General features: G+C 49.2%; 1 protein-coding gene across 1 annotated transcript; it reads left to right on the forward strand.

Moving 5' to 3' along the window:
* The first annotated feature begins 1,502 nt into the window (after positions 1-1,502).
* Tmprss5 (transmembrane serine protease 5) lies at positions 1,503-18,765 on the forward strand. Its single transcript, XM_048417530.3, has 13 exons — positions 1,503-1,631; positions 5,273-5,404; positions 5,707-5,805; positions 6,296-6,418; positions 8,212-8,347; positions 8,539-8,652; positions 10,708-10,751; positions 11,399-11,561; positions 13,085-13,263; positions 14,521-14,619; positions 15,071-15,213; positions 15,508-15,660; positions 16,004-18,765. The coding sequence occupies exons 2-13, from the start codon at positions 5,329-5,331 to the stop codon at positions 16,010-16,012; spliced, it is 1,338 nt and encodes a 445-aa protein (XP_048273487.2). The 5' UTR covers positions 1,503-1,631; positions 5,273-5,328; the 3' UTR covers positions 16,013-18,765.
* Positions 18,766-24,512: the final 5,747 nt, after the last annotated feature.

A 24,512-nucleotide genomic window follows, 5' to 3' on the forward strand; every position in this document is an offset into this window, starting at 1 on the left:
AAAGTCTAAAAGGAAAGCACAGGTAAGAGCACAGCGAGGGGCTGGAGAGACGGCTCAGCAGTTAAGGGTGTTTGCTGCTCCTGCAGAGGACTCCAGTTCCGTTCCGAGCACCCACGCTGTGAGGGTCACATCCACCTGTAACTCCAGCTCCAGAGGATCTGCTGCCCCCTTCTGGCCTCCGATGGCACCTGCCTACAGGAAGCATTCACTTACACAGACATATATGAGTGTGTAAATCTTAAAAAGAAAGATAAACAGCTAGTTGTCTCCTATCTCAAATATTCATCCCAAGCTTGCAGACGCACAAACAGCCATTAACTTGCTGTAAAGTTTAAAGCGAGGGTAATAAAATACAGCTAATTTGCTTCCTTGGCTGGCTCAAGGCCATGGAACACAGGCCCAAAGCACCCTGAGCAGAATGAAGTCTTCACGACTGTTTCAACAAAAGCCTCCACTAGCAAAGGTTCAGGACTAGCAGTTCTTTGTTCTGTTCCTGGTTTGCCAGATTCAGCTTTTGCTGTAAGGTGTACTGTCTTTTCCCTGAACTCTGGCTTAACTTCCTGAGCTTTGCTTGTGGTCTTCATTTGGTTGGTTGAGGAAGGTACTCTAGGGTCAGTGTCCTTAACCTTAGGTCATCTCTCCCAAGAACTCTTCCCTATGGCTTTCTGGCAACCATAATGTCATCAGTCTAAGCTAGATGCTAGGAAGAGCTTTATATTCATTATCTCAACCCTGCAAGGTGAGTACTGACTCTTCTTTCAGAGAGTCTGACTGGGGCAAGTGGGAAATCTGTATTCAGGAAAAGTTTGACTCTTAAAGCCTGAACTATAGAACTGCTGCATCCGAGGGACACTTGAGAAGCATACTGGAAGAGAGGAAACCACGCCAGCCCTTTCTTGCCTGGCACTCCTCTGCTTCTCCAAAGATTCGTGGCCCCCAGGTGTGTCCAGGCCCAGCCTAGGATCAGCTACTTTGAAACAAGATAGCACCAAGGGACCACTCCTGGTTCCCAGGGGTGAACCGGGGTGGGGGGAGGTCTCACTTCTTAGCAATCAGGAGAGAGATGCAGCCATGGCTGAGAGAGGGGTGACAGAGATTCCTAATCATCACCTGTCAGCTCCAACATGGTGAAAACCTGAGACTGCTGGAAAGGCCAGCTTCTACCAGAACTCAGAAGCATTTCCACAGATGCTAATACCACTCTCTCTAGAGCAACCTTCTCAGCAAGAAGGGGGAATTGTGCTAGCATGTATGAGACACATATTTTGGGCACAAGGGACATGATTGCTAAGCAACAATAGTCCTGCCCCCCCCCAATCCATTTTTTTCTGTTTCCAAGCTTCCAGTTAGCAGATAGAAGGGGCTGGGGCTGCCAGGCCCAGCCCAGCCCTTGCTCTGATTCTGTACAACAAGGGATCTATTCATGAGACCTGAGCATAGTTCATTGTCTCCCTGGTGCATGTCTATGTGTGTAGGGGTGGGAGACAAGGGGAGGGGCTGTATGTGAACCAGAGAGACTGCATCCTCCAACCACGCTGGCTGGGTTGTTGAATCAATCCTGACATGAGGACAGGAGCCGCGCCTTGCCCAGCTGACCTTACAGCCTTCCATCAACGCAACTGAGTCACAGGGTAAGGCTGTGCCCCATGCTATCCCTACATCCCTGCTCACACTCCCCTTCCCCAGGATTAGACCGGTAGAAGAGCCTCCTCTGGCAGCTTTGGTGCAGGGATTGCATCCTAGCAGGGGCTGAGGAGCTAGAGTTTTCTCCAGAGACCGCCTTGCGTTTTCTTCTCTTCCAGTCCCTACTCTGGGCTGGTGACACTGTTTATTCTTGGCTATGCTGAACAAAGCATTAAATTGTCTCCTACTTAGAATACCAAAAGGGTCTTCCCATTGAAGCCCTATGTTTTCAGGCTAACGCATGGGTTTGGGCAGGTGCATTTTGAGGCAGGTCAGTGCCTGAGTAAGGTGATTTGTTCAGAGGCTGGCCTTGGAGCCTAGCTTCTGAGATACTGAGACAACAGGTCTGCCTCAGAGTCCTTTCTATAATTGGCCCTGGCTCTCTGACTGGACAGGGCATCCACTCAAGAGGAACTACATCCCTAGAGAAAAAACACACATGCCCGTGGCCACTTCCCTACTTTTGTTTTGGTTTTCCCAAGCCTGCTGTCCTTGGCTCTCATCTCTGGGCACAGATGGAGTATGTGTGTTAGCACACACATTGTGAGCTATGTTTCTCCAGGATAAGTATGGCCTACCTTAACTGTGACTGTGTGTGGGGAGATGGGCAGACTCTCACTCTGCAGGAAGGGTTTGGATTCTGCCCTGTGTGCTACCTGAACTGTCATGGGGCTTACTCGTAGGCTGGGGAAACCTCTTTTGTTCAATTTGGAGGGTCTGCTTTGGGTGAGGCTGACAGGCTTTCCTTTTATAGGTGGAAGGTGAGGAAAGCAAGTTTAGCCGGCCACAAAGGCAGGATCTGGGAGATGTTCCATTAAACACAGGAAAATCACACCTAAGATAATGCAGTTTTGGAGTCAGTGGTTCAGGCTTCTGCTATCACTTGGGACAATCCAATGTGTCAAGAGGGAAAGGTGATATGCAAGTAGGAATTACTACAGTTTGGGGTGTGTGTGTATGTGTGTGTGTGTATGTGTGTGAGTGTGTCTGTGTTCATGTGTGCATTCATGAGTACACATGTGTAGGCCATAGGACAACTCCAATTGTCATTCCTCAGGTGCTACCCATCTTGATTCTTTTTTTTTCTTTTTCATATATCTATCTATCATCTGTCTGTCTGTCTGTCTGTCTATCTATCTATCTATCATCTATCTATTTTTTTTTCTGAGTCAAGGTCTTTTGCTGGCTTGGAATTTATTGATTGACTAGGCTAGCTGGTCATCAAGCCCCAGAGACCTACCTCTCTTTGGGGTTAAAATCTTATGTTACCAGGCCCTGGGGTTACATGGGTTCTGGGGATAGAATGTAAACTCTCCTGAGTGCACGGAAGCCCTTTGCTGACTGAGCTGTCTTGCTATCTTCCCAGACTTCTTTGTCTTTTTTTTTAAGCCTTGTGATCCTCCTGTTTCACTTCCTGAGTGTTGAGATTACAAGCACGCACCACCACGCTCAGCTAGCCAATTTCAAGATGTTGGATTGGATTGCAAATTCCTCAAGGAAGAATTTACAGCTTACATGTATTTCTTACTGATATTATTATAACTAACAAGTAGCTTGTGTTTTATAATTTATAAAGCCCATTGAGCCACATTATTTTCCTCTCTCCCTCCCTCCTTTCTCTTTCCCTCGTTCTTCCTTCCTTTCTTCTTTATCCTTTTGTTCTTTTTTGTTTTCTTGAGATAGGTTTTCTCTGTGCAGCCTTGGCTGTCCTGTAATAGGGAACCAATCATTGTCAGCCAATGATCTTTAAGAGGTTGGACCAGGTTAGGGTGTGACCTTTTGGGTACCCAGAGAAAACTGTCAGTCTGCCCAGGGCTTTCTCTCTCTCTGTGGTTCCTGTACTACACAGCTGAGGTTGGACTTTTTGTTCCTGTTTCGTGAGTTTGCCCCTTATAATAAAGAAAATATAATTGGGATATTTTGGAGTTAGCCTGGGATTCTTTGACCTGTGTCCACACCCATCAACAGTATTGGAACTTGCTCTATAGGCCAGGCTGGCCTTGAACTCAGAGATCCACCTGTTTCTGCCTTCCGAATTCTGGGATTAATGCCACCACCACCCAGCTTCTTCCTTCCTTATGTCTGTACACTTTACCAGTATTGCTATTTTGTGCCAGTCCCTGGGATACATAGACCGGTACAGAAGTGAGAAAGAAGTGAGGTCCATATAGGTCAATGGTATGTTCTCTATAGTTAAGGGTGCTCGCCGGAGAAATGACCAATACACTGAATAAGGTTAGTAGGAGACAGCTATGCGGGTGGGAGCAGCAGACACAAAGCCTCTGCAGGGGGAGAGTGTCCGAAGGTGCTGAGGAAGACACAGGGTGTTGGAGTGAGCTGTTGCTGGCAGTGAGGATGGAGAGATGAGGAAGGGTAAAATCACAGAAGCCCAGGAGCTATGGAATGAAAGCTTTATCTTGATGTGGAGGATACAAAGATCACTGGGCGCTTTAAAGACTGGACCACCATGCTGACATAGCTGCTCTGGCTTGGTAACACGGAGAATAATGGCCAGGCCAGTGTCCTAACCCCTTTCTGTGGGTTGGGCTGTTCCCCCACCCTTTATCCGTTGCAGCTAGAGGACACTAGGGGAGAGAATTTGCTCATTAGGAAGTAGGAATTATCACTCTTATTTTATGAATGATAAAACTGAAGTTTGGAGGGATGGTCTGAGTTATCCAAACCCACAGGGTAGGTTGTAGACTTCATTGTGGACTGTTTCGGTGCTTGTCAATGTTCTTATTTCACCTCGCTTCATGGGTCAAGAGCTTCGGGCACACATGTGAGCTGCTCTGCTCTTGGCTTTCTCACCACCCTGTCTTTGCTTCACCACCATCCTTTGCCTGGACGACGCAATGCTTGATAGAAACGCAATCAGCGCCGACCCTACTCGCCCAAGAGGACACTGCTTTAGAAACCTTCCTCCTCTAGGCACCTTCCTTGATCTCCTTGGTGAGAAATCACCTCTTAATTTTTTCAATGTTCAACAACATTGCTTTAATCAAATTCTTGGTCATTTGACATGTGCTATGTATGACTTGTCTTTGGGATAAGGCTGAGAATTCTTTGAGGAATTCCAGTCCATGCTGGTTTATCCTGAATTCCCTGTAGCATTTCCTATGCTGTCTTATGCACTTGGGCCAAATACTTTTGGGGGAATGAATGGTGTGTGTGTGTGTGTGTGTGTGTGTGTGTGTGTGTGTGTGTGTGTGTGAGAGAGAGAGAGAGAGAGAGAGAGAGAGAGAGAGAGAGAGAGAGAGAGAGTACTCTTTTCCCGAGGTAGAAAGGAAGGACTGCCTAGGGTGGGATGTTGACAGACCTGAGGGGGTGCCCTTTTGATCCCCATTGGAGGTAGAACTAGGGCACCGATGATGAAGAACATGGCTTTGGAGTGGAGCAAGTCTGGATTCCAGTTCTCCCTTTGCTATTGCTGTCATGTAAGAGTGAAGCCCAAAGGGTTAGGGACCAATGGAGAGCAGAAAAGGCCTGGGTGAGAATCTGCCAAGGTGAATAGAGACTTCCAGTTAGCCTCGGGGAGGACTAAGATTAGAAGCCAGAACCTGGTGAGATCTGGGTCTTCTTTTGGCAGCCCTGGATTTCCAACAACTGTTTCTTCAGACTCCAACACTGGATGACCAAGGCCCAATGGAGGTTCGGTGCGCAGAAGAGGGTCCTGGACCTGGGATCTTCAGAACAGAGTTGGGAGACCGGCGGCAACCCAGTAGGTCACACGGGGCCATTAGGGAGGGACAGGATGGGGTCAGCAAAGTATGCTCTTCCTTCATCCCTTACACTCTTCTAGGGTCAGTGCGAGGATGACAGACATGTCCTTCTTTATCCCCTACTTGCTCAACTTCCCACTTCAGGACCAAGTGGGAGCTGGGCTTCAGGGCCCAGATCCTTTACCACTTGGAGCCCACGGGCCAGGGGCGAGCTCCTGTTAGAACTTACTAGTGCCTCACGGTGGAGGAAAGCTTGCAGGCAGAAGCAGGAGACCCAGGCAACTCTCTGCTTTCTTCATAGTCTCCCAGTCCCAGCGCTGGTGCTGCCTGCAACGTGGCTGTGCGGTCCTGGGAGCCCTGGGGCTGCTGGCTGGAGCAGGTGTCGGCTCATGGCTCCTAGGTCAGTGCTGGGCCCTTTTGTCTGGAGAGGGGTGGAGGACAGGGTCTGGGGGCAGCATGGAGACATAAGCAGATGCTGAACAGGCACTGTGTGAAGATGAACAAGCTCTACTCTCATCTGTGCTGTTTAGACAGCAAGACAGAGAAGTGGTTACCCAATGGAACAGGATGGATGCAGGTGTCAGAGGGACAGTTGGGTCCTACAATCTTGCTACTTGTGTGGATGGATAATCCATGGTTTTAGTCAGTTTTTACTAGTGAGATAGAGACAGACAGACAAATAGAAACAAACATAGGATAGTCTCACACAGTCCTGTGCCCCTTACAGATTGATTGGGGTCTGTCTATAGGCAATGTGACTGATAGGGACTCTCTAGGAGGTAGGCCTACCTCTACTGCAGTACTGACTTGCTAGGCAACTTGAACCCCTCTAGGGGATTTTCCTCCCCACCCTCCAGCCTCTCTGTGACGCTCTTTGCATTTCCCTGAAGTACTGTATCTGTGGCCAGTTGCCTCTCCACCCATCTCCGGGACTTTGCAGGAGGAAGAGATGAATCTGAGCTGTCCAGGAGTCAGCAAGGAGGAAGAGCTTCTCTCATCGCTTCCCCAAACAGGTGGGCCACCCCTTCAAAACCACAGGAACCGGCCCTTCCCCTAGCTCAGGACCCCTTACAGCTTCAGGATCGAAATGAAGGACTAGCACTTTGCTACCACCCGTCTGTCTCTTCTCCTGGAATGAGGGTGCTGACCAGGTCCATCTAGCAGCATTGATCTCCGAGTTAGGATTTGGAAGCATCCCTGAGGAGGGTCCTGATCTTTAGTTGGGCGTGGTGAGGAGGTCAGGCCAGCAGAAGAGAGGGAAGCTTGTCATTTAGGGTAGAGTGAGCTAGTAGTGTGGGGGAAGAGGAGCTGGTATGGGGTGTCAGTGTGTGAACAACAGAGTCACCTGGATATCTGGGGACATCATTCCATATTGTCCCTTGGCTATCTGCACTGTCCTTTCTTCCAGGTGAGAGCTGGGGGTCACACAGTATAATGCTGCCCAAAGGCTGGAGGTTGGAAAAAGTTTTAACTTTTAGTTAGACCAAGGCTGGGTTTTCTTATTTTTGCTAGACACGTGGCCTCCAGTACATTATTTCTTCGAGCTTCAATTTCTTTCTGTATACAATGGAAATGAAATAAGAGTATTTGCTGCATGAATAAAATAAAATAAAAGTATTACATGAGGTTGTAATACTAAAGCGTGCAAATATACAAAAGAAGCCAGCTCTGAGCCTTTGCATTAGTCAGCTGGCCTGCCATAACAAATGCTACAGATGGGGAAAGGGTGCGTATTTATCTCACAGCCTGGATGCTAGAAGTACAGTACTTTGGTTCCTGGTGAGGGCTCTCTTCCTGGCTCCCCACAGCATGCTCCACCGTGTCTTCTGTTTTCTGGAGGCAGGGGAGGAAAGAACGAAGGAGCTGAAATCTTTTGGGAGGATGCTGAACCTACTGGACCAGCATGCCATGATCTCATTTCATCTTTTTAAATTTTTTTTTTTTGAGTTAAGAATCTAATGTCTCCAAGCTATTCTCTAACTCAGTATGTAACCAAAGAGGGCTTGAGCATGGCCTTCTCCTGCCTCCACCTCCGGAGTGTAGGGATTACAGGCAAGCTCCACCACAGCCAGATTACACACTGGACATCAAGCCCAGGGCTATGTGCATGCTAAGCAAGTGCTGTACTAACCAAGATGCAGAGCAAAGCCCCTGTTTTACTTTCTTCAAGGCTCTGTCTCCAAACACAGTTACACTGAGAGATTGAAGTTTCTACCTGGAAAGAGAGAGAGAGACTGTGTATGTGAAAAATTCCATCTGTAACAACATGGACAAAAAGCAGTTGATAAATATTAACTATTATCATCACAGTATTTGAATTTAGGAGACTCAACTTATGTCCTGGATGATCCTATGATCTTGGGCAAATTGCCGTCACCTCCGTTGAGGGTAGTAACTGCCTTCTGGTAAGGCTGTCGCGATGGAGTGTGACAGAATACCCCTATTTATTTCCTTTATGTGTGCGTGCACGTGTGTGTGCATATATGCCATCTAATGAATGTCAGGGTCAGAGGACAATTTATTGGTTCTCTTTCTATCAGGTGGGTCCTGGGAACTCAGCCCAGGTTGTCAAGCTCGATGACAAGTGCCTTTACCTGCTGAGTCATCACACTGGCCTCGGAGCACATTTTAAAACTCGTGATCGAAACATGGAACCAGAAACATGGGCAGAAAGGTGTTACGTGGTCTTTTGTACTGACCAGACACCCAGGGGAGCAGGGAAGCTGACCTGGGGTGATCCATGTGTTCAGCTTTTCTTGTCTCATCCCACCCTGGCTGCAGGAGGGTTTTCACGCTGTGATTTCAGTATCTTTCAGAGTCATGGGCGAGGATCTCCTGCTTGAAGTGCAAGTAAGGGCTCGGCCAGACTGGCTCCTGGTCTGTCATGAGGGTTGGAACCCTGCCCTGGGGATGCGCATTTGCCAGAGCCTTGGGCACCTCAGGTAACAGCCAGACTTGCAGGGTGTGTGTGTGTGGGAACTGGAGTGGGGAGTGTGGATCGCAGAAGTCACCATCATGGTCTTGCTTATCCACAATGCTGGCATGGCTCATGCATGGTCTAGTTCTGACCTTCTGACCTCATTCATGCTACACTTTGAAGCCGACTCCCTCCTGTTTTCTCTCCTCTGCCAAGGCTCGCTCAGCACAAGGCAGTGAATCTGTCTGACATCAAGCTCACCAGATCCCAGGAGTTCGCTCAGCTGTCTGCTAGACCGGGAGATCTCCTCCAGGAGGCATGGCAGCCCAGGTAAGGGGCTGGGTTAGGTGAGCAGGAAGCAGTCTAGACAGGTCTTCCTGCAGGGGAGCCCGATGATGGGGGCATGGTCAGTGTAAGGAGACCAGAGAAGACCGTTTGCCAGGCTTAATCACAAACCCAGGACACATGCTTTGCCACACAGTATTTCTCTCACACAAGAAATGTGAGCCTATGGGCTGGGCATTGTAGCTCTTGTCTCATCCTACCTGGGCGTCGAGCGTGCTTGTTAGAGAGTGCTTGTCTCGCACACACGAAGCCCTGGGTTCAAACCCTGGTACTGTACAAACTGTGTGGTGTTGTTGCTTGAGTTCTAAGCAAGAGCAGAGGCAGGAGGATCAGAAAAGTCAGCCGCAACTAGCTACAGAGTTTGAGGTGAGCCTGGGATGCAAGAGATTTGTCTCAAAACCGAATCAACCAACCAACAAAAAACCCCAAGGTTGTTAGTTACTGGACCAGGGTTTAGTCCTCCTATTCCCCCTGTGTTAACTTTACATTGCTGTGACCAAACACACAAGAAAGGCAATGTAAAGGAAGAAAGACTTCCTTGCCTCACAGCTGTAAATGGTTCAGCCAATGGCTGCTTGGCCTCGTGCTAGGACAGAGCATCACGGAGAAGGAATGGGTACAGGAGGCTGTTTGCCTCGCATAGACAGAAAAGGGAGGGGAGGCAGCCAGGTTTAGGATAAGATACAACTCTTAAGGACATACATCCAGTGACCTACTTCCTCTATCTAGGCTCTACTGCTTGAAATCTCCAGAATTTCTAAAAGTAGTACCACGAGGTGAGGACCAGATGCTCTGCCCATGAAGTTTTTTTTTTGGGGGGGGGTGTTATTTTGTGTTCAAACCATAACTCACTTTTTTTTTCATAATTCACTTTTACAAGTAGGGGAGTTGAGGCCCAGTGAGGTTAAAGAGTGTTATCCAGGGCAGTTTGACCAGTAAACAGCCAATACTCATTTGGGGCCAGGCTCATGACTCCATCCAAGTCAAGGGACCTGTGTGGCTGTGCTTGGATAATTCTGGTATCTGAGGAGAAAATCAAATAGTGTCCAAAAGAAAGGAACTCAAAATGGACCAAGCCTCTTACCACACTCTAGGGAACACAAGCTGAGAGGTTTTTGCCCAGCCTGTCATCTTCAAACTGCCTGAAGCCTCGGGAATGGGGGCAGGCAGAGGCGCCATCCCTGCTCTGAAGCTGTGTTGGCCCTACCCACCTGAACATTCTCCCAGACCCCAGAGCCATTCTTAGGAATGCACTGGAGACCGAGTGACCTCAGCTGTCCCTTTCCCTCTGTGAGATCCCTCCAGGAGGGCAGATGGGCTTCAGGGTTAGGAAAATAGAAACCAAGTAGACCATGGATTGGGCAGCTGAAAGGAGGAGAGATGGGCAAGACGAGAGTCTTGGGTCCAAAGGGAGGGAAAGCCAGAACAAGAGCGTGACTCTGCAGGCCCTAGGTAAAGAGCTGGGACTAAGAAGAGGCTGGGCCTGGAAGAAGCCTAGGGGTAGGACTGGACTCACTCATTCATGCCGCGGTCCTTCATTCACCCGCTGAGCACCTGTTTACTCAGAGACTGGGAAACAGCTCGGCTTTCTCATCTGCCAGTTCTTTGTTGTAAACATGGACCCTTTCCAAACAGATCTTCCAGGATTGTGAAGGCTTTCTGTTTCTTTCTGGTCACTGGGCAGAATGGGCAGGCTGCTGCCGTGGGAGGGGCCTGGGAGTTTGTGAAGGATGGGAAGAAAATGGTGACAATGGGAACGTTTTAGGGTTGGGACTGCAGCAGGGCCTGAAGACCTATGGAGACGGGCGGGCGTGGCAGGGCGTACCTGTAATCCTAGTACTTGGGATGCTGTGGCAAGATCAGTCCACAGTCATCTTTGGCTGCAGAGTGTGTTTGGGTCTAGCCTGGGTCACATGATACACTATCTCAAGAAAACAAAAGGAAGCTATGGAGAATCCCTCTGACCACTCCCAATACCCTTGGTGTGCATGGCCTTTGGGTGGCACTGTCTAGCTTCTTAGGGACACCCTTGTTTTGCAGTGCTGGCTGTCCTTTTGGCCGAATTGTTTCTCTCAAATGTTCTGGTGAGTCATATCCTGGGTCCAGGAAGTTGGCAGTGGGAGGAGGGGAGTCTTCCAGTTCTCCCGAGTGTGGAAGAGCTGTCTGGAGGTGCTTGCTCAGGTTTTTGTGTGTGTACCTGTGAGCTGGGTCGGAGTGTCCTTGCTGACCGGCCTATCTTTCTGCTGGACTCCTTGATACAACCTGCCCAGATAGAGTCCTTTTAAGTCTCTGTCATGTATGCTACCAACCATTGGGCTGGGCTAATGGTCACTACTGCCACCCTGCCCCTTCCTTCTGAAGGGCCCGATAGGTGGAATTACTACTGACTGTGGATATGCAAGCTCTACCAGCAGCTTCAAGAGACTAAGGGTGGGCAGTGGACAAGAGCCAAATGATAAACAGCTTACAGGGTTCCTTCACCCATGTGCCTACATATCTGTCCATCTATTTATCAGGCCCTTCTCACATCTGGACACCAGTGAGGTGGGCATCAGAGCTCTGTAGACACCGCAGACCTGGTCCCTGCTCTCAGCAGGTGCAAAGGCTGAAGTAATCAACACACCCATTCCTGTCCCCCTACTTAGAATCAGAACTAACAAATGAGAGTTGTCTACACAGGCTCTCGGCAATCAGCCTTTTCTCTGTCTATCCTACCCTTTTCTGTTGGCAGAGTGTGGGGCAAGACCTCTGGCTTCTCGAATAGTTGGCGGTCAAGCTGTGGCTTCTGGGCGCTGGCCATGGCAAGCTAGTGTGATGCTTGGCTCCCGGCACATGTGCGGGGCCTCTGTGCTGGCACCCCACTGGGTAGTGACTGCTGCCCACTGCATGTACAGGTAAGTCTTGGGAGTGAATGAGAGGTGAGTCAGTCACCTATTAGTTTGCCTCTTGCTGTGTCCTGGATACCATATCTGTGTCCACGGTCCCCAAGGAGGCAAGGGTGAGGGCCAAGTTCAGTTCTGTATGAAGAGCAGTAATAATACAAAGACTGGTTCTTTGTATCCCCTCTCCTCCGTGTGTGTATGCATGTTCCCTTCTATGTGTACATGTGTACGTATGTGTGTGTGTATGTATATGTGAGTGCATGCATGCACGCTCATTTGTGGGCATGGAGGCCCAAGGTTGACATTGGGTGGTGTCAGATATCTTATTTGACTGTTCTCCTCTCCTGTCTGTCTTGAGGCAGCATCTCTCATTTCTCACTGAACCCAGAGCTAGCACATTTGGCTAGTCTGGCTAGCCACCCTGCTCTGGGGATTTGTCTCCAGCTTCTGTGCTGAGATTTCCAGTGGGCTCCCATGCTCGCTCAGCTTTTAAATGGGTTCTGGGGCTTTGAACTCAGTTCTCATGCTTCCAAAGTGAACACCTTTCTAACTGAACCATTTCCCCAGTTCCCTTCCATTCCATTTTGCATTAACAACATTCTGTGCTTCTTAATGTTTCTTAGCACGACCATTAAATTATTTTCTGAGTGGTGTCCTTTTCCCTTTAGACTGGAAGCCATACTGGGGCAGAGATGATCGGTCTGTTTTACCACTGAGTCCCTTTCTAGGTTTCTTCGTTGCCACATCTTCAGGGCCTCGAGCAGTTCCTTGAATATGATAGGCACACAATAAAGGTTCTGCGGAGGTGGAGGTGAATGGATGGTGAATGAGTGAGGTTTGGTGGTAGGTATGGCAGACAATCTGATCTCCACTTTACCGTGAGGGAACAGTCTCGTGGAGGGATGAGTGTCCCTCAGGATTTCACCTAAGTGGAGAGAGAGGACTGAGGGAAGTCATGGTGTCAAAAAAGGTCTTTCACACTTGCTATAAAAGTTGGATGGAAATTACGCAGGAGAGAGTGGTGGCCAATAATCTCTCTCTCTCTCTCTCTCTCTCTCTCTCTGTATGTGTGTGTGTGTGGGCATGTATGAACTTGTGCATGTACATAAGGAGGCTACAGATCAATGTCAAGTGACTCCCTCTTTCCACTTTATGTATTTTAAGGTTTATCTTTAATTACGTGTCTGTGTCAGTGTGTGGGTATGTGGATAAGCCAGCAAGCTCCAGGGATCTGCCTGTCTCTGCTTCTCTAGTGTTAGATTATAGGCATATGGAGCTATGCTTGGCTTATGTGAGGGTTGGGGATTTGAACTCAGAACCTCATGCTTTTCTGGGGAAAGCACTTTGCTGACTGAACTATCTTCCAGCCCAGTGTCTTGCCAGCTGGCAAGGATAATATTAAGAGGCATGGTGTTTGTGTCCCGGGAACTCACAGGCTTGTGACAGTGGCCACTAATGGTTTCCCTCAAGAGTCCCCTCCACCCACCACCTTCCCTGCCTCTTCCTCCCTGGGCTCAGGAGGTTTCTGTGTGCAGTTTCAGGCTGTCCCGCCTGTCCAGCTGGCGGGTGCATGCAGGCTTGGTCAGCCACAGTGCCGTCCGCCAACAGCAGGGAGCAATGGTGGAGAAGATCCTTCCTCACCCTCTGTACAGCGCCCAGAACCATGACTATGATGTGGCTCTCCTGCAGCTCCGGACTCCGCTCAACTTCTCAGGTGAGACTCTGGCTTTGGAACGAGCAGGCTGGGTGCAGTAGTGACCAAGGAACAGAGCCCGGTGAGAGGAGGGGCGAGCTGATTCCTAAGGCTTCCTGTAGTGTTGCAAATCTTAAGTCCTTCAGTCCACTGGGGATCATAGGGTGTGTACTTTTAGAGACTGAATAGCAATAACAGTTATAAGGCTCTCTGAGGTCAAATATTCAGGCCCTTTTCATAGTAGAGCTGCATAGAGGGGATTTGCTTTGAGGTCCCAAGCAGAACCTCGCTTGTGCCTTCTCCTCCAATAGCTTGTGCCTTCTCTTGTTCCCAGGCAGGACCCAGGTTCAGACATTTTGTGATACATTAGAGAAAAGAGATTTCTTATTTATTTAAATTGTTTCCCCCCTCAGCCCTCGTAACAACTGTGATGAAGGAAACATAAACAGACAAGACCATAGAAGTTCAGAGAAGGACAAATAGGTCCCAAGCTGATGTCTTGATTCCAGTACCAGGGCTCCTCTTGTCGCAGTACCTGTCCATCAAGGGTGGCCCTGCCTGGACTGCTGCTGTCCCACCAACTATCTCCCTGTATGCTCAGACACCCCTTCTCAAAAGCCACATAAATCCATAGAAACATGCACACATGCATGCACTCACAGTCCCATGTGCGCACATGCATGTATTCACACACACAGATCTGTAATTTGAAAGCAAACCAGTAATAAAATTCTAGGTTGCCAGAGCCTTCTGTAGAAGTTGCAGAGCCCGGACCTGCTTCTTCTGGTTAGGTGGGAGACTGACAGCATTATTCGAGGTGTGGATTACCACCAAACGGGGTCTTTCTTCTTGATGCAGACAGAGGGACGTATGTTTATGTTGTGGAATGTCAGTATGCTACATAATAACATATTAGGTTTCATTCATATTATATGTCACACACTTCCTGAAATAGAGTCCTGAGAAGGATGAGGCACTCTGGAGAAAGGGACAAATGGGTATTGTTAGAGTTTGGTTTCCAGCGCCAGAAGGATTCCCATTCTCCCTCTAGGCCCCTAGGTTGGGGCAGAGTAGCAAATATGCTGCCCTCTTCTCTGGGGCACCATACCTTCACCCCCAAGGTGGGACACTGCTCAATCTATTTATTTGTCTAGTAAGTTTGGTGGTAGAGGGCAGGTCCCAGGCCTCTTGAGAAAGGGATAAGGAGGATCTTCACCCAGGCTCTTCAGGAGAGAAGCCCAGCCTGAGCCAGGACCTAAACTTTGTGCCTCTCCACAGACACTGTGGGCGCCGTGTGCTTGCCGGCCAAGGAACAGCAGTTTCCAAGAGGGTCGCAGTGCTGGGTGTCTGGCTGGGGCCACACCGACCCCAGCCATAGTGAGTGAGCTCCCGGGGCCCTCAGTATAAGATGGGGAGGGAGGTATTCTCTAAGTTGGGCACTTCCCCTTCCCCAAGTCATCTGACAATGGCGCTCTTTTCCTCCCTTGGTAAGTCAGGGGTATTCAGTCTCTCCTGCCTGAGTGTTCCTATGTAGAACAACCACTGAACATTTTTCCTAAGCCCAGCCCCTTTTACTTCCCTGCTCTTGGTCCTGGGAGCTCCATGAGCTCAGCATCTGGTATACGGTGTCTGGTGTCTTTCTCTTTCTCTCTTCATTCCCACCTGGGTATCTGGCAGACTCTTGTCCTCTGGCCCAGATCCATAGCGTTGCCCAAACTTCCTTCTTTGGGTCTTTGTGTCCTCGGGAACTCTAACTCTTTTCTCTCTTGATGCTCTGCCTTCTTGGCGTAGTTTGGTACCCTGTAGCTTTGCTCTGTGTCTCCTACAGCTCATAGCTCAGACACGCTACAGGACACGGTGGTACCTCTGCTCAGCACCCACCTCTGCAACAGCTCATGCGTGTACAGCGGGGCACTCACACACCGCATGCTGTGTGCTGGCTACCTGGACGGAAGGGCAGACGCATGCCAGGTGTGGCCGGGAGTAGAGGGAGGAGTGGGAGACCTGCTGGTGGTGAAAGGTGGGAGCAGGGATGTGCATCAGCTTGGTCCCCTGGTTAGTTAGTGCACATGGGTTGGGGAAGCCAGACTCCTTAGGGAGTCCACACTAAGGGCTTGTGGGAAGTGAGACCCGCAGATATGACATCAGGAGGCAGGAGCCTCTCTCTTTCTACCAGGAGAGTCCATTCCCCATGGTGGACTGGTGCTGCTCCACCAGAAGGGTCTTAGTGTTGTTTCTTTGTGTCTGCTCATTTGGATTCCTCAGGGGGACAGCGGGGGACCCCTTGTGTGTCCCAGTGGTGATGTGTGGCACCTTGTAGGGGTGGTCAGCTGGGGTCGTGGCTGTGCAGAGCCCAATCACCCAGGTGTCTATGCCAAGGTAGCGGAGTTCCTGGACTGGATCCATGACACCGTGCAGGTGAGTATGGAACAGGAGAATGGCCCAAATTTCCGAAGGACTTGCCCCAGGACGCTGGGGACCTTCTGAGGGTTGGACATGGGTCTAGGGAATGTTGGCCAGAGTGGGAGGAGAAAGAAAGGACACATAACAAAAACCCACTGGATTTCTAGCAGGTTAAGCACTAACCAGGAAGGGTAGATTGAGTCTGTGACCTAGATCTGTCTCTTGGGGGTGACCTATGGCAAGTTCCTACCCTTGGTAAGCCCAGACTTTCTGGTCATAACCATCCTGGCTGTGTTTTACTCATTTTTTTCCCTCAGTCTTGTTTCACAGACTCCTATGTCTCTTGGCTCCTTGGCAGGTCCGCTAGCTACAGGAGAAGCAGCTGCCACCTCCAATGCCGAACCGTGGCTCTCCCGTGGATCATCCCAGACTGCAGGCCAGCAGCTGCAGCACTGGCCTCTCTCCTAAGGCTCTGGTTTCTTCTTTCTCTTTCTCATCTGAGTTGAGCACCTCTGCAGCAGGAAAGAGGCTGGGGCTGGAGTGAGAATGATGGGGAGAGGAACGGATAAGAGGAGACACAGCAGATGAGGTTTCTGGAAGCATCTGGGAAACTGGTCCTCCACTCTCCCTGGACTCCACTGCATCTATCTATCGGGAGGACACTGGCGGTGCCCTGCTTTCTCCCAGGGGCCTCAGGAGGGCTAAGTCCAACTCTAGAGGATGCCCTATCTCAAGGGCTCCTGGGCAGATGAGGTTAAGGTTGGACCAACTCAAGTAAAGACATGGAAGTCAGGATCCCCACCCTACCCCACTGGTCCTGTTCTGAGGTAACTCTAGTAGCCCTGCATGAGGCAAGAGTCTATAAGGCAAGAAAGATGGAGTTGGACTAGGATGCCATTTTCCAGATGACAGTTCTGTGAACTGGTTGAAAGAGTTTTGTTATTAAATGAAAATTATATATAATCTTGGTCAAGACCCCCCCCCCCCCGCCCATATTAACTACTTTTGTCACTGCTGTGACGAAATACATGACCAAAGGAATTTATTTACTTATTTATTTATTTTGGTTTTTCAAGACAGGGGTTCTCTGTAGCTTTGGAGCCTGTTCTGGAACTAGCTCTTGTAGACCAGGCTGGCCTGGAACTCACAGAGATCCACCTGCCTCTGCTTCCTGAATGTTAGGATTAAAGGCATGTGCTACCATTGCCCAGCCCAAAGGCATTTATTTTGGCTCAGAGACAAAAGATGCAGTCCACTGTGCAGAGGAGGGTGGGGCAACTGGTCCTACAGTGGCCGGAAGCAGGGAGAGATGATGTCGGTGCTTTCGTCTTGGACCTCAGCTTGTGGCTTAGTACCACTCACAGTCAGGGAAGGTCTCAGTCACGCCTCTCTGGAAACTCCCTACCTCACAGAAGTGCGTAGAGGTGTGTTTCCCAGGCAATTCCGAATCCAGAATACTTGACAGTGAAGATTAACTGACACACGGTCATGCGTGTTTCTGCGCAGAAGCACAGTTTTTCCTGTATGTGTTTCTTGGAACGTAGATACTGACTCCAGCTCGTCAACTCCAGAATTTGGCAGGTCCCTAACTATTAGATTATTTAAGTTAGTTAAACCTATATGTCACCATCTGCAGCAAAAAAGACCAACTGTCTATGGGCTCTGAGACTTTGAGCACCACTGAGGTCAGTGCACCTAGGGAAGATTGTTCTTCCCACAGGGTTCAGGCTTTCCCCTTGGCTCTTTTTTTGGGGAACTGAACCTTTCATCTTGGGGGATTTCTTCCTGAGTTTATCCCCAGTTAGCATTTATCGGCGAATCAATCCCGCACCAGTTATGTTTTAAAGGGTTATTTATTTTGGGGGGTAAAACTTACATACACCATAAACCGTCAGGAAGGGAGCCTAGTCGCTGGAGCAGGAGCCGGGAGCAGGAGCCGGGAGCAGGAGCCGGGACCAAGTGCCGGAACCAAGAGGGCCTGACCCGGGATCTGTGTCTCTTTTTAAAAGAGAAATATACCACGCCCCAGTGGGCTGGTATTTCAGCGGCTATTGGCTGACGGAGTGGAAGGCGCTCCGCAGCAAGCATTTCCCCTGTGAAGCCTCCCTCCTATACTCTCTGGTCTCTAGCAATTAAAATGCAATGGCTATCTTGTTTCCAAAAAATCTCAATGAATTTTTTATGGTGCTTACCCGAGGAAATACAATTAGCATTAAGCAATAACAAGAACTTTGTGAGTTTATCAGCATATTTGTTGAGGGTTTATCCAAGTGATTATTCTTCCCGGAGGGTCTGCCTTCGCTTTTTACATGCAGTGCACCGAGACATAAAGGCCTCAATTTACTCTTGGCTTCATTACCTGTAGACAAAAGTTGCGGAGAGTCAGCTGTTGCATTGGCAGCACTCAGAGAGTTCTGGTGGGTGGCAAAGCGCCTCCAGCCTCCAACCTGAGCCCAGTATTTTCTACTTGGCTCCTCCCCGAAGGAGGCAGCGAGGGGGGCAGCAGGTCCTCCTGGGAAGGAAGAGTGAAAAGCAAATCCACAAGCTATGATTACTTTCATATTTCCTATGACGGCCATAAACATTTGGTTAAAGGGAAATGCTTATCATTATTATTATAATAACAATGGCCTTCCAGTTACCAGTGTCATGTGAGCAGTACTTGGCGGTTTAGAAAGTCTACCGATGTGTGGGATCTCACAGCGTCCACGTGGTAGAGATATTATTTTATCTACCCGATTCTGCAGACAAGCAGGCTCGCTCAGAAAGATGGTGTGGCTCCTGTAAGACCACCTAGTTCCTGAGCACTAGAGAAGTAGGGTGTGAACTTGGGGTCCCTTGACCACCAACCCACGTTCTTATCTTGCACATGGATGAATGAAATGATTTAATATTGTACCGAAACATTAAACTGGAAGATACTTCATCAGATCACCTGGCCTAGTCATCTGCCTACCTACAATGGCCTGTAGCATCCTGGAGGCCAGCAAGATGGATCAAAGGGGAAGGGCCCTTAAGACTAAGCTTTATGGCCTGAGCTTGATCCATGGAAGCCACGTAGTGGGAGGAGAGAACTGATTCCCCCAAATTATCCATTTGCTAACCTCCACATGTACCCTATGGGGCACCTGTAAATAAACGTAATTTTAAAAGATTTATGATGACGACGATGACGACGGTGATGATGATGATGACTGATGTGTGTGTGTGCATGTGTGTGTGTGCGTGTGCGTGCATGTATGCGTGCCTGCCTGCCTACAGATACTAGAAGAGGACATTGAATCCCTTGGAGCTGGAGTTACTGGTATTTCTGAGCTGCCTGATGTTGGTAAAAGCCTGTCATGCAAGCCTGAGGACCCTGGTTCAATCCCTACCACCCACGCAGAAAGCTTGAGTGACGGCAGCTCACACTGTCCTGGGAGTAGAGACTGGCTCCCTGGGGCTTGTTGATAAGCCAGTCTGGCTTAATAAGCGGACTCCAGGTGCAGGAAGAGACCTTGTTTAAAAAACAAGCTGAAGCAAGATTGAGGAGACCATCTGATGTCAGCCTCTGGTCTCCATCTGCACATGTGAACAATTACACATGCCGGTGTGTGTACACACAGGCACATGAAAACCTCCTACCAGAGACCATTGGAGCTCCTGAGTTCAAGGTCTGCCTTAAACCTTAAAAAACGGCCATCTCGCCCAGGTAAACCGAGGAGCACACTGTGGACCGAATTTGTGTGAGACCCAGCTTATGAACAGAAACTCTGGTGGCCTTTCCCAGACTGTAGGCCCCATCTACAGTCATCTGGAGGGAAGCTTCCACCCTCCTTTGTTAGCATCTGCTACGCCAGTTCTTAGGAAAGAAAGAGAAGGGAGCAGCCTGGGGCAACTCTGGTCCCTTGGGCCCCCTGTGCTAGCGTGCAGGTGGTGGTGGCTGCAAGGAAGGGAGATTCAAGTCCAGAGAGGGAGGAATGAGGACCATCTGGGAGGCCAGCTGTGCTGAGCTCTGGAGGGAATTCGGAGGAAGAGAAGCCACCTCTCTTTTTGGAGCACTGTGACATACTTGCAGTAAATTATTACTGACCAACCAGGAACAAGGCTGAATGGGGAGAATGTAATTGCTGAGCGAACACCAAGGGCTTATTGTTGAATAAATCAGGAACCTGTGCCCTCCTCCCCAGGGATTAGCTTCCTGCCTAGGCAGAACTTTGGAGCCTCCTGAGACTTCTCAAGAAAGCTGGTCCTGGCCACCTAGATAGGAAGGAGTTCCTCCAAATACTTCTTCATGTTTTGTGGGCTTTCTAGGATCTCTCTCTTTTGACTCTTGCTTTTCCAGGCTGGTTGCTGGGAACAGTGGAGGAGTTCTGTTCTTCTCCAGGGACACTTGTGGGCCCTTCCCTGCCTCTTCTTTTTGGAAGTGCTGGGCTTGTCTGCAATGGATAAAACTCTGGGGTATAGCTGCCAGGAAGCAGGACCCCCTCGCCACACACACCATCCTTCGCTGGTTTCGCTCCCCTCTGCCCTCTGTTGCCGTGTGCTTACGCCCTCCTTATTATTTCATGGCTGCCCATCTACTTTCTCCAGTGTCTCAGCAGCCTAGGGCTACTGCTCTGTCGGATGCAGCAAACAGGGCTGACTGTGGTCCACTCTCAGGTCTCTGCTCCCTTCTACATGGACCAGGGTTCAGTGTGGTTAGTGGCTACCAGATCTTAAATCCATCTATCATCTGGCATCTCCTGGGGAAGCGGAGAGGGAAAAGCTTTCCTTCCCTGGGCGCTGAGGATGGGTTTTCCCACACACCCCAAGTCTGGTAAAGGGAGAGGAGGAGCAAGCAAGCATTGGCTTGGGATTCACCCCAGTTGGAGAACTCTGGGAAGACCTGTAGGTTTTTGGTGCTGGAGTTGGATAAACAAGAGGACTAAAAGAATGGGAGGAGGGGTAAGGAGAGAGTAGGTGAGACAGAGAGGGAAAGAGAGAGATAAGGCCCTCCCAAACAGGGTAGGGCCCCAGCATGGCAGAAGGGTCACCCTGTGCTTGCCTTTTGAACTCTCTCCCTTTTAGGGAGCACCTGCCCATGCTACTAGGAAACAGTAGTTCTACGGGAGTTAGATCTGGGTTTCTAACCACATGGGAATGCGCTGACTGGAACTAATGATTTGGTCTCCCTAGATTTTGGTCTCTCCCTGTCAACTTAGTGATCTGAGCAAGGTAGTCTTCATGGACTTGCCCTTGTCACAGTAACTCCAACCTCCCTTACCTTTTGGGCTAATTGCTATACACCTGCCCTTGGATCACCTTTGAACAGAGTCTGTTCCTCAGTCAGATCCAAGGAAATTAGCTTACTTTTGGCTTGACAGCATCTCAAGACTTCAGACCTTAGATATGTGGGACCAGAAGGCACAAGACAAATGACAGTAAATCTCCCCCATCCCACAATCCTTTCCCAGCCTCTATCACGTACCCCAATGCAAAGCATGCAAGGATAGGTGAGAACTTTGACCTGATTCTTAATGCAGGCACTCCTCAGATCACTCCAGGATACTCCAAGGGTTCTAGGACCCTTCAAAGACAGATGAATGAGCTTTGTGTATAAAGACCACAGATACTTTCCTTCTCCCCATTTGTGTTAGTCCGGCCATGAGGAGAGGGAGGAAGGGATTGTGTCCCCTGTAGGAGCCAGACGAACCTCTTCTCCTGTCTTCTAAAGATAATCAGAGGGGAGGAAGGAGAGGCTGCTAGACTGCTGGAGCCCACAGGGATTTTTGTGGGGTTTGTTTTTCTCAGCACTGTCTGCAGAGGTGAGGACATGAATAAAAGAACAAGCAAAGATTTACTGTTCTTATGTCTTGGCAGTGAGTCTTGTATTTGTACAACACAGCCAGAGAGGAGGGGTGGGCACAGTTAAGAGGGGGTGCTGGCCTTCAGAGAGAGAGTAGGGCCCTGCACAGTGTGTCTGTGGAGACTTGGAGGTGGTGCAGGTGTTAGAGGAGGTGTGGTTAGGCCAGCTTTCCTGCTGTACTACCCAGTCTGCCTACAAAGGAGGTGGGGCAGTGAGAGGGGCATCAGCAAGCCACTGGGGTCTGGTTCTCTATAATTAACCCAGTGGAAGATAGTGGGCTAGCAGTGTGTTGCCAATGGAGACCCCAAAAGAAATGATGCTGGGCTGGGACTGTCACTCAAGGTCCTCACAGGAGACATGCTTAGGGGTGTTTTGCTGTTACTATTTTTGCTTGTTTTTTGTTTTTGAGACAAAGACCTGCTAAATAGCTCAGGTTACCCTTAAATGGAAGATTCTCCTGTCTCAATCTCCCAAGTGCTGGAATTGCAGTTGTGAGCAACTACACCAAGTCAGGCATGACTCTTAACTTGGCCTGGCCTGGGAATGGGAATTATAATCTTTCAGCTGACTATGCTGTTTCCTACAGTCCACTGTCAGCTCATGTGTGATCAAGGCTAGTAGAAAACCATGTTCTGGTGACATCTCGCTTGTTCTTAGGTTATCAGAAAATGGGCTTCATTTTTGTACAAATGTAATCCTAAGAAGTCAAAGCTGGCCCTGCTAGATGATTTTATTCATGGTCTCTGTGTGTATGTGTGTGTATGCATGTGCATGCAAGTGTGTTGTGAATAACTTGATGGGACTAAAGAAAGGTCCTTAAAGATGATTCAATCATTAAGAGCCCTTCCAGAGGAACTGGGTTCAATTCCCAGGACCCACATGGCAGCTAACAATTGTCTGTAACTCTGTACTTCAGTTCCGGAGGATTCAGTGCTCTCTTCTGGACCCCTTGGGTACTGCAATGTCCCGCGCTACCGTCTCGCCCGCAAGAACCACGCGGGACACTAGGATCCTCCTACAGAAAAGCTTTAATGCGTCTTGAGAGAGAGAGCATAAGCTTACATGGCGGAGACTCCTAAATGAGGGAACCCATCCCTTATATAGGAAACAGTCCTTGCTTCGGACGTGTCATCCTTGGATTGGTCCGCTGCCCATTATCCCAGATGATGCCTCGGGAGTAGGCGGGGACGCAGCAGTGGAAAGTTACCAAACACGTGTGCGTTACCTTGTTCACCTGGCGGTGAAACCGGATGCCAGCGCCATCTTGTAATGGAGTATGTGGTTGCGGTCCTCTACACTGCACACATACAGTGCATATACATACATGCAGACAAAACAACTATATGCATATAATTTAAAAAAAGAAAAGAAAGTGAGGAGGAGAAGAGCAGAAGTTTGAGGAGGGAGGTGGCTGGGGTAAGACCAGAGGTTTCTCCCCTGCAAAAGAGGTGTGCACGTATGGGGCCCCTCCCTAATTGCCTTCAGCTGGAATTACTTAACGGACATCAAGTGTCTCAAGATGTATAATTTTTTAGGCCTGGTCAAGAGGATGGGTGGAGGCACACTGACCACATGCCTAAACAACTGAAAGTAATATGTCAAGTTAGCATTTTTTGAGTTAAAAATATTTTGCCCTCTCACCAGAGCAAATGTACCCTTATAAGGATATGGAAAGCTGGGTTCAAATTTCAAGTTCTTGAGTCCTTGGCTTTCTACCATGGAGACGGTACATGCGGATGTTGTATGGAGGCTGCCTCTCTCCCCAGCCCTGCATCAGCCTTTCTTACAAAGGGCTTCTGTGTGATACCCCATGCTGCTTGGGTGCAGGTCCACTGGTTACTTCTTCCTTGGAAGATCCCTGTGCAGCTTTAGTGAACAGACTCAGGAGCATCTGAATCCTAAGGTTGGTCACAAACCTGGGTTCTGGGTAGTCACATGATAGCAACCCTGTGATCTGATCCCTTAGAGAGGGTATAAAACCAGTGAAGGAATAGGATCGCAGGTCCAGGAAGAAACTGAGTCCAGTGTAGATCTTCTGGTTCAAGCTTTAATGAGGCATTGTTTTCAGGGCCACCCAGCCACTTGGCCCTGCAGGTCAGAGACCCCTGTGCAGTGAACTGCTCGAGGTAGGGCTTACTCCTCTCTGCTCTGCAGAGGGGCTGATAGTGGCTCCTGCCTAAAGAACAAGACCTTTCCTTTAGCTCCCAGCCCCCTAACATACCACAAAGCATCCTTTATTCCAGGGAGCTGCATTTCCACATGAGCCCCAGCCTCTTGACAGTCCCTGGATTCATCTTCAGTGGAAAAATACCCAGAGTGGTTCATTATGATCTCCACTCACATGGCCGCCCAGAATTCAAATGAGATAAACACGGAGGAAAACTCCAGTGTACAAATAGCTTGCACTCCAAACTCTCACAGAGCAGACTTCAACAGATGCTCGGGTGAGCGAAAGCTAATTAGGAAAAACGGACATGTGGGGTCAAGGAAGGGGGTTGGGATGTGAAGCCACATGCATTTTGAAGAAGTCTGGGTTAGGCCAAGTCACCAAAGGGGACGCTCACAAAGCAGAGAAAATATGAGAGCCAGCCTGGGTCACGTGTGTTGTGGAGCCTGTCACTCATGCACTAGATGCTCCATGGGTGTGGGGGGATGGAGGGTGCTGGGTGAGGAGGAGAGAGAGGTGTTGGTGCGGGAGTCTGAAAGCTGTGTTGCAACATGGACTCCATTGCTTCTTAACCAGCCCAACGAAACCCTTAGACTTTGCTTTGGTTCCTAGTTCTCCTCTATATAATGGGACTAAAAGCACATGCCTTGCCTAACTTACAGAGGAGATAGGAAAACAAGCCCATTTGGGGTTATTATAGCTGAGATTTATAAATAAAACTTATAAATAAAAGTAATTTCTTTGACTCGCGGGAAGTCCAAAACCTAGGGACAAATTCATCTTTTTTCTCCCCTCTCTCCTAAAGACAGGGTCTCCTGTAGCCTAGGATGGTCTCAAACTTGTTATCTATCTAGTTAAGGGTGACCTTGGACT

This window comes from Myodes glareolus, chromosome 4 (assembly GCF_982192425.1).
Source record: "Myodes glareolus chromosome 4, mMyoGla1.1, whole genome shotgun sequence".
Classification (NCBI taxonomy): domain Eukaryota; kingdom Metazoa; phylum Chordata; class Mammalia; order Rodentia; family Cricetidae; genus Myodes; species Myodes glareolus.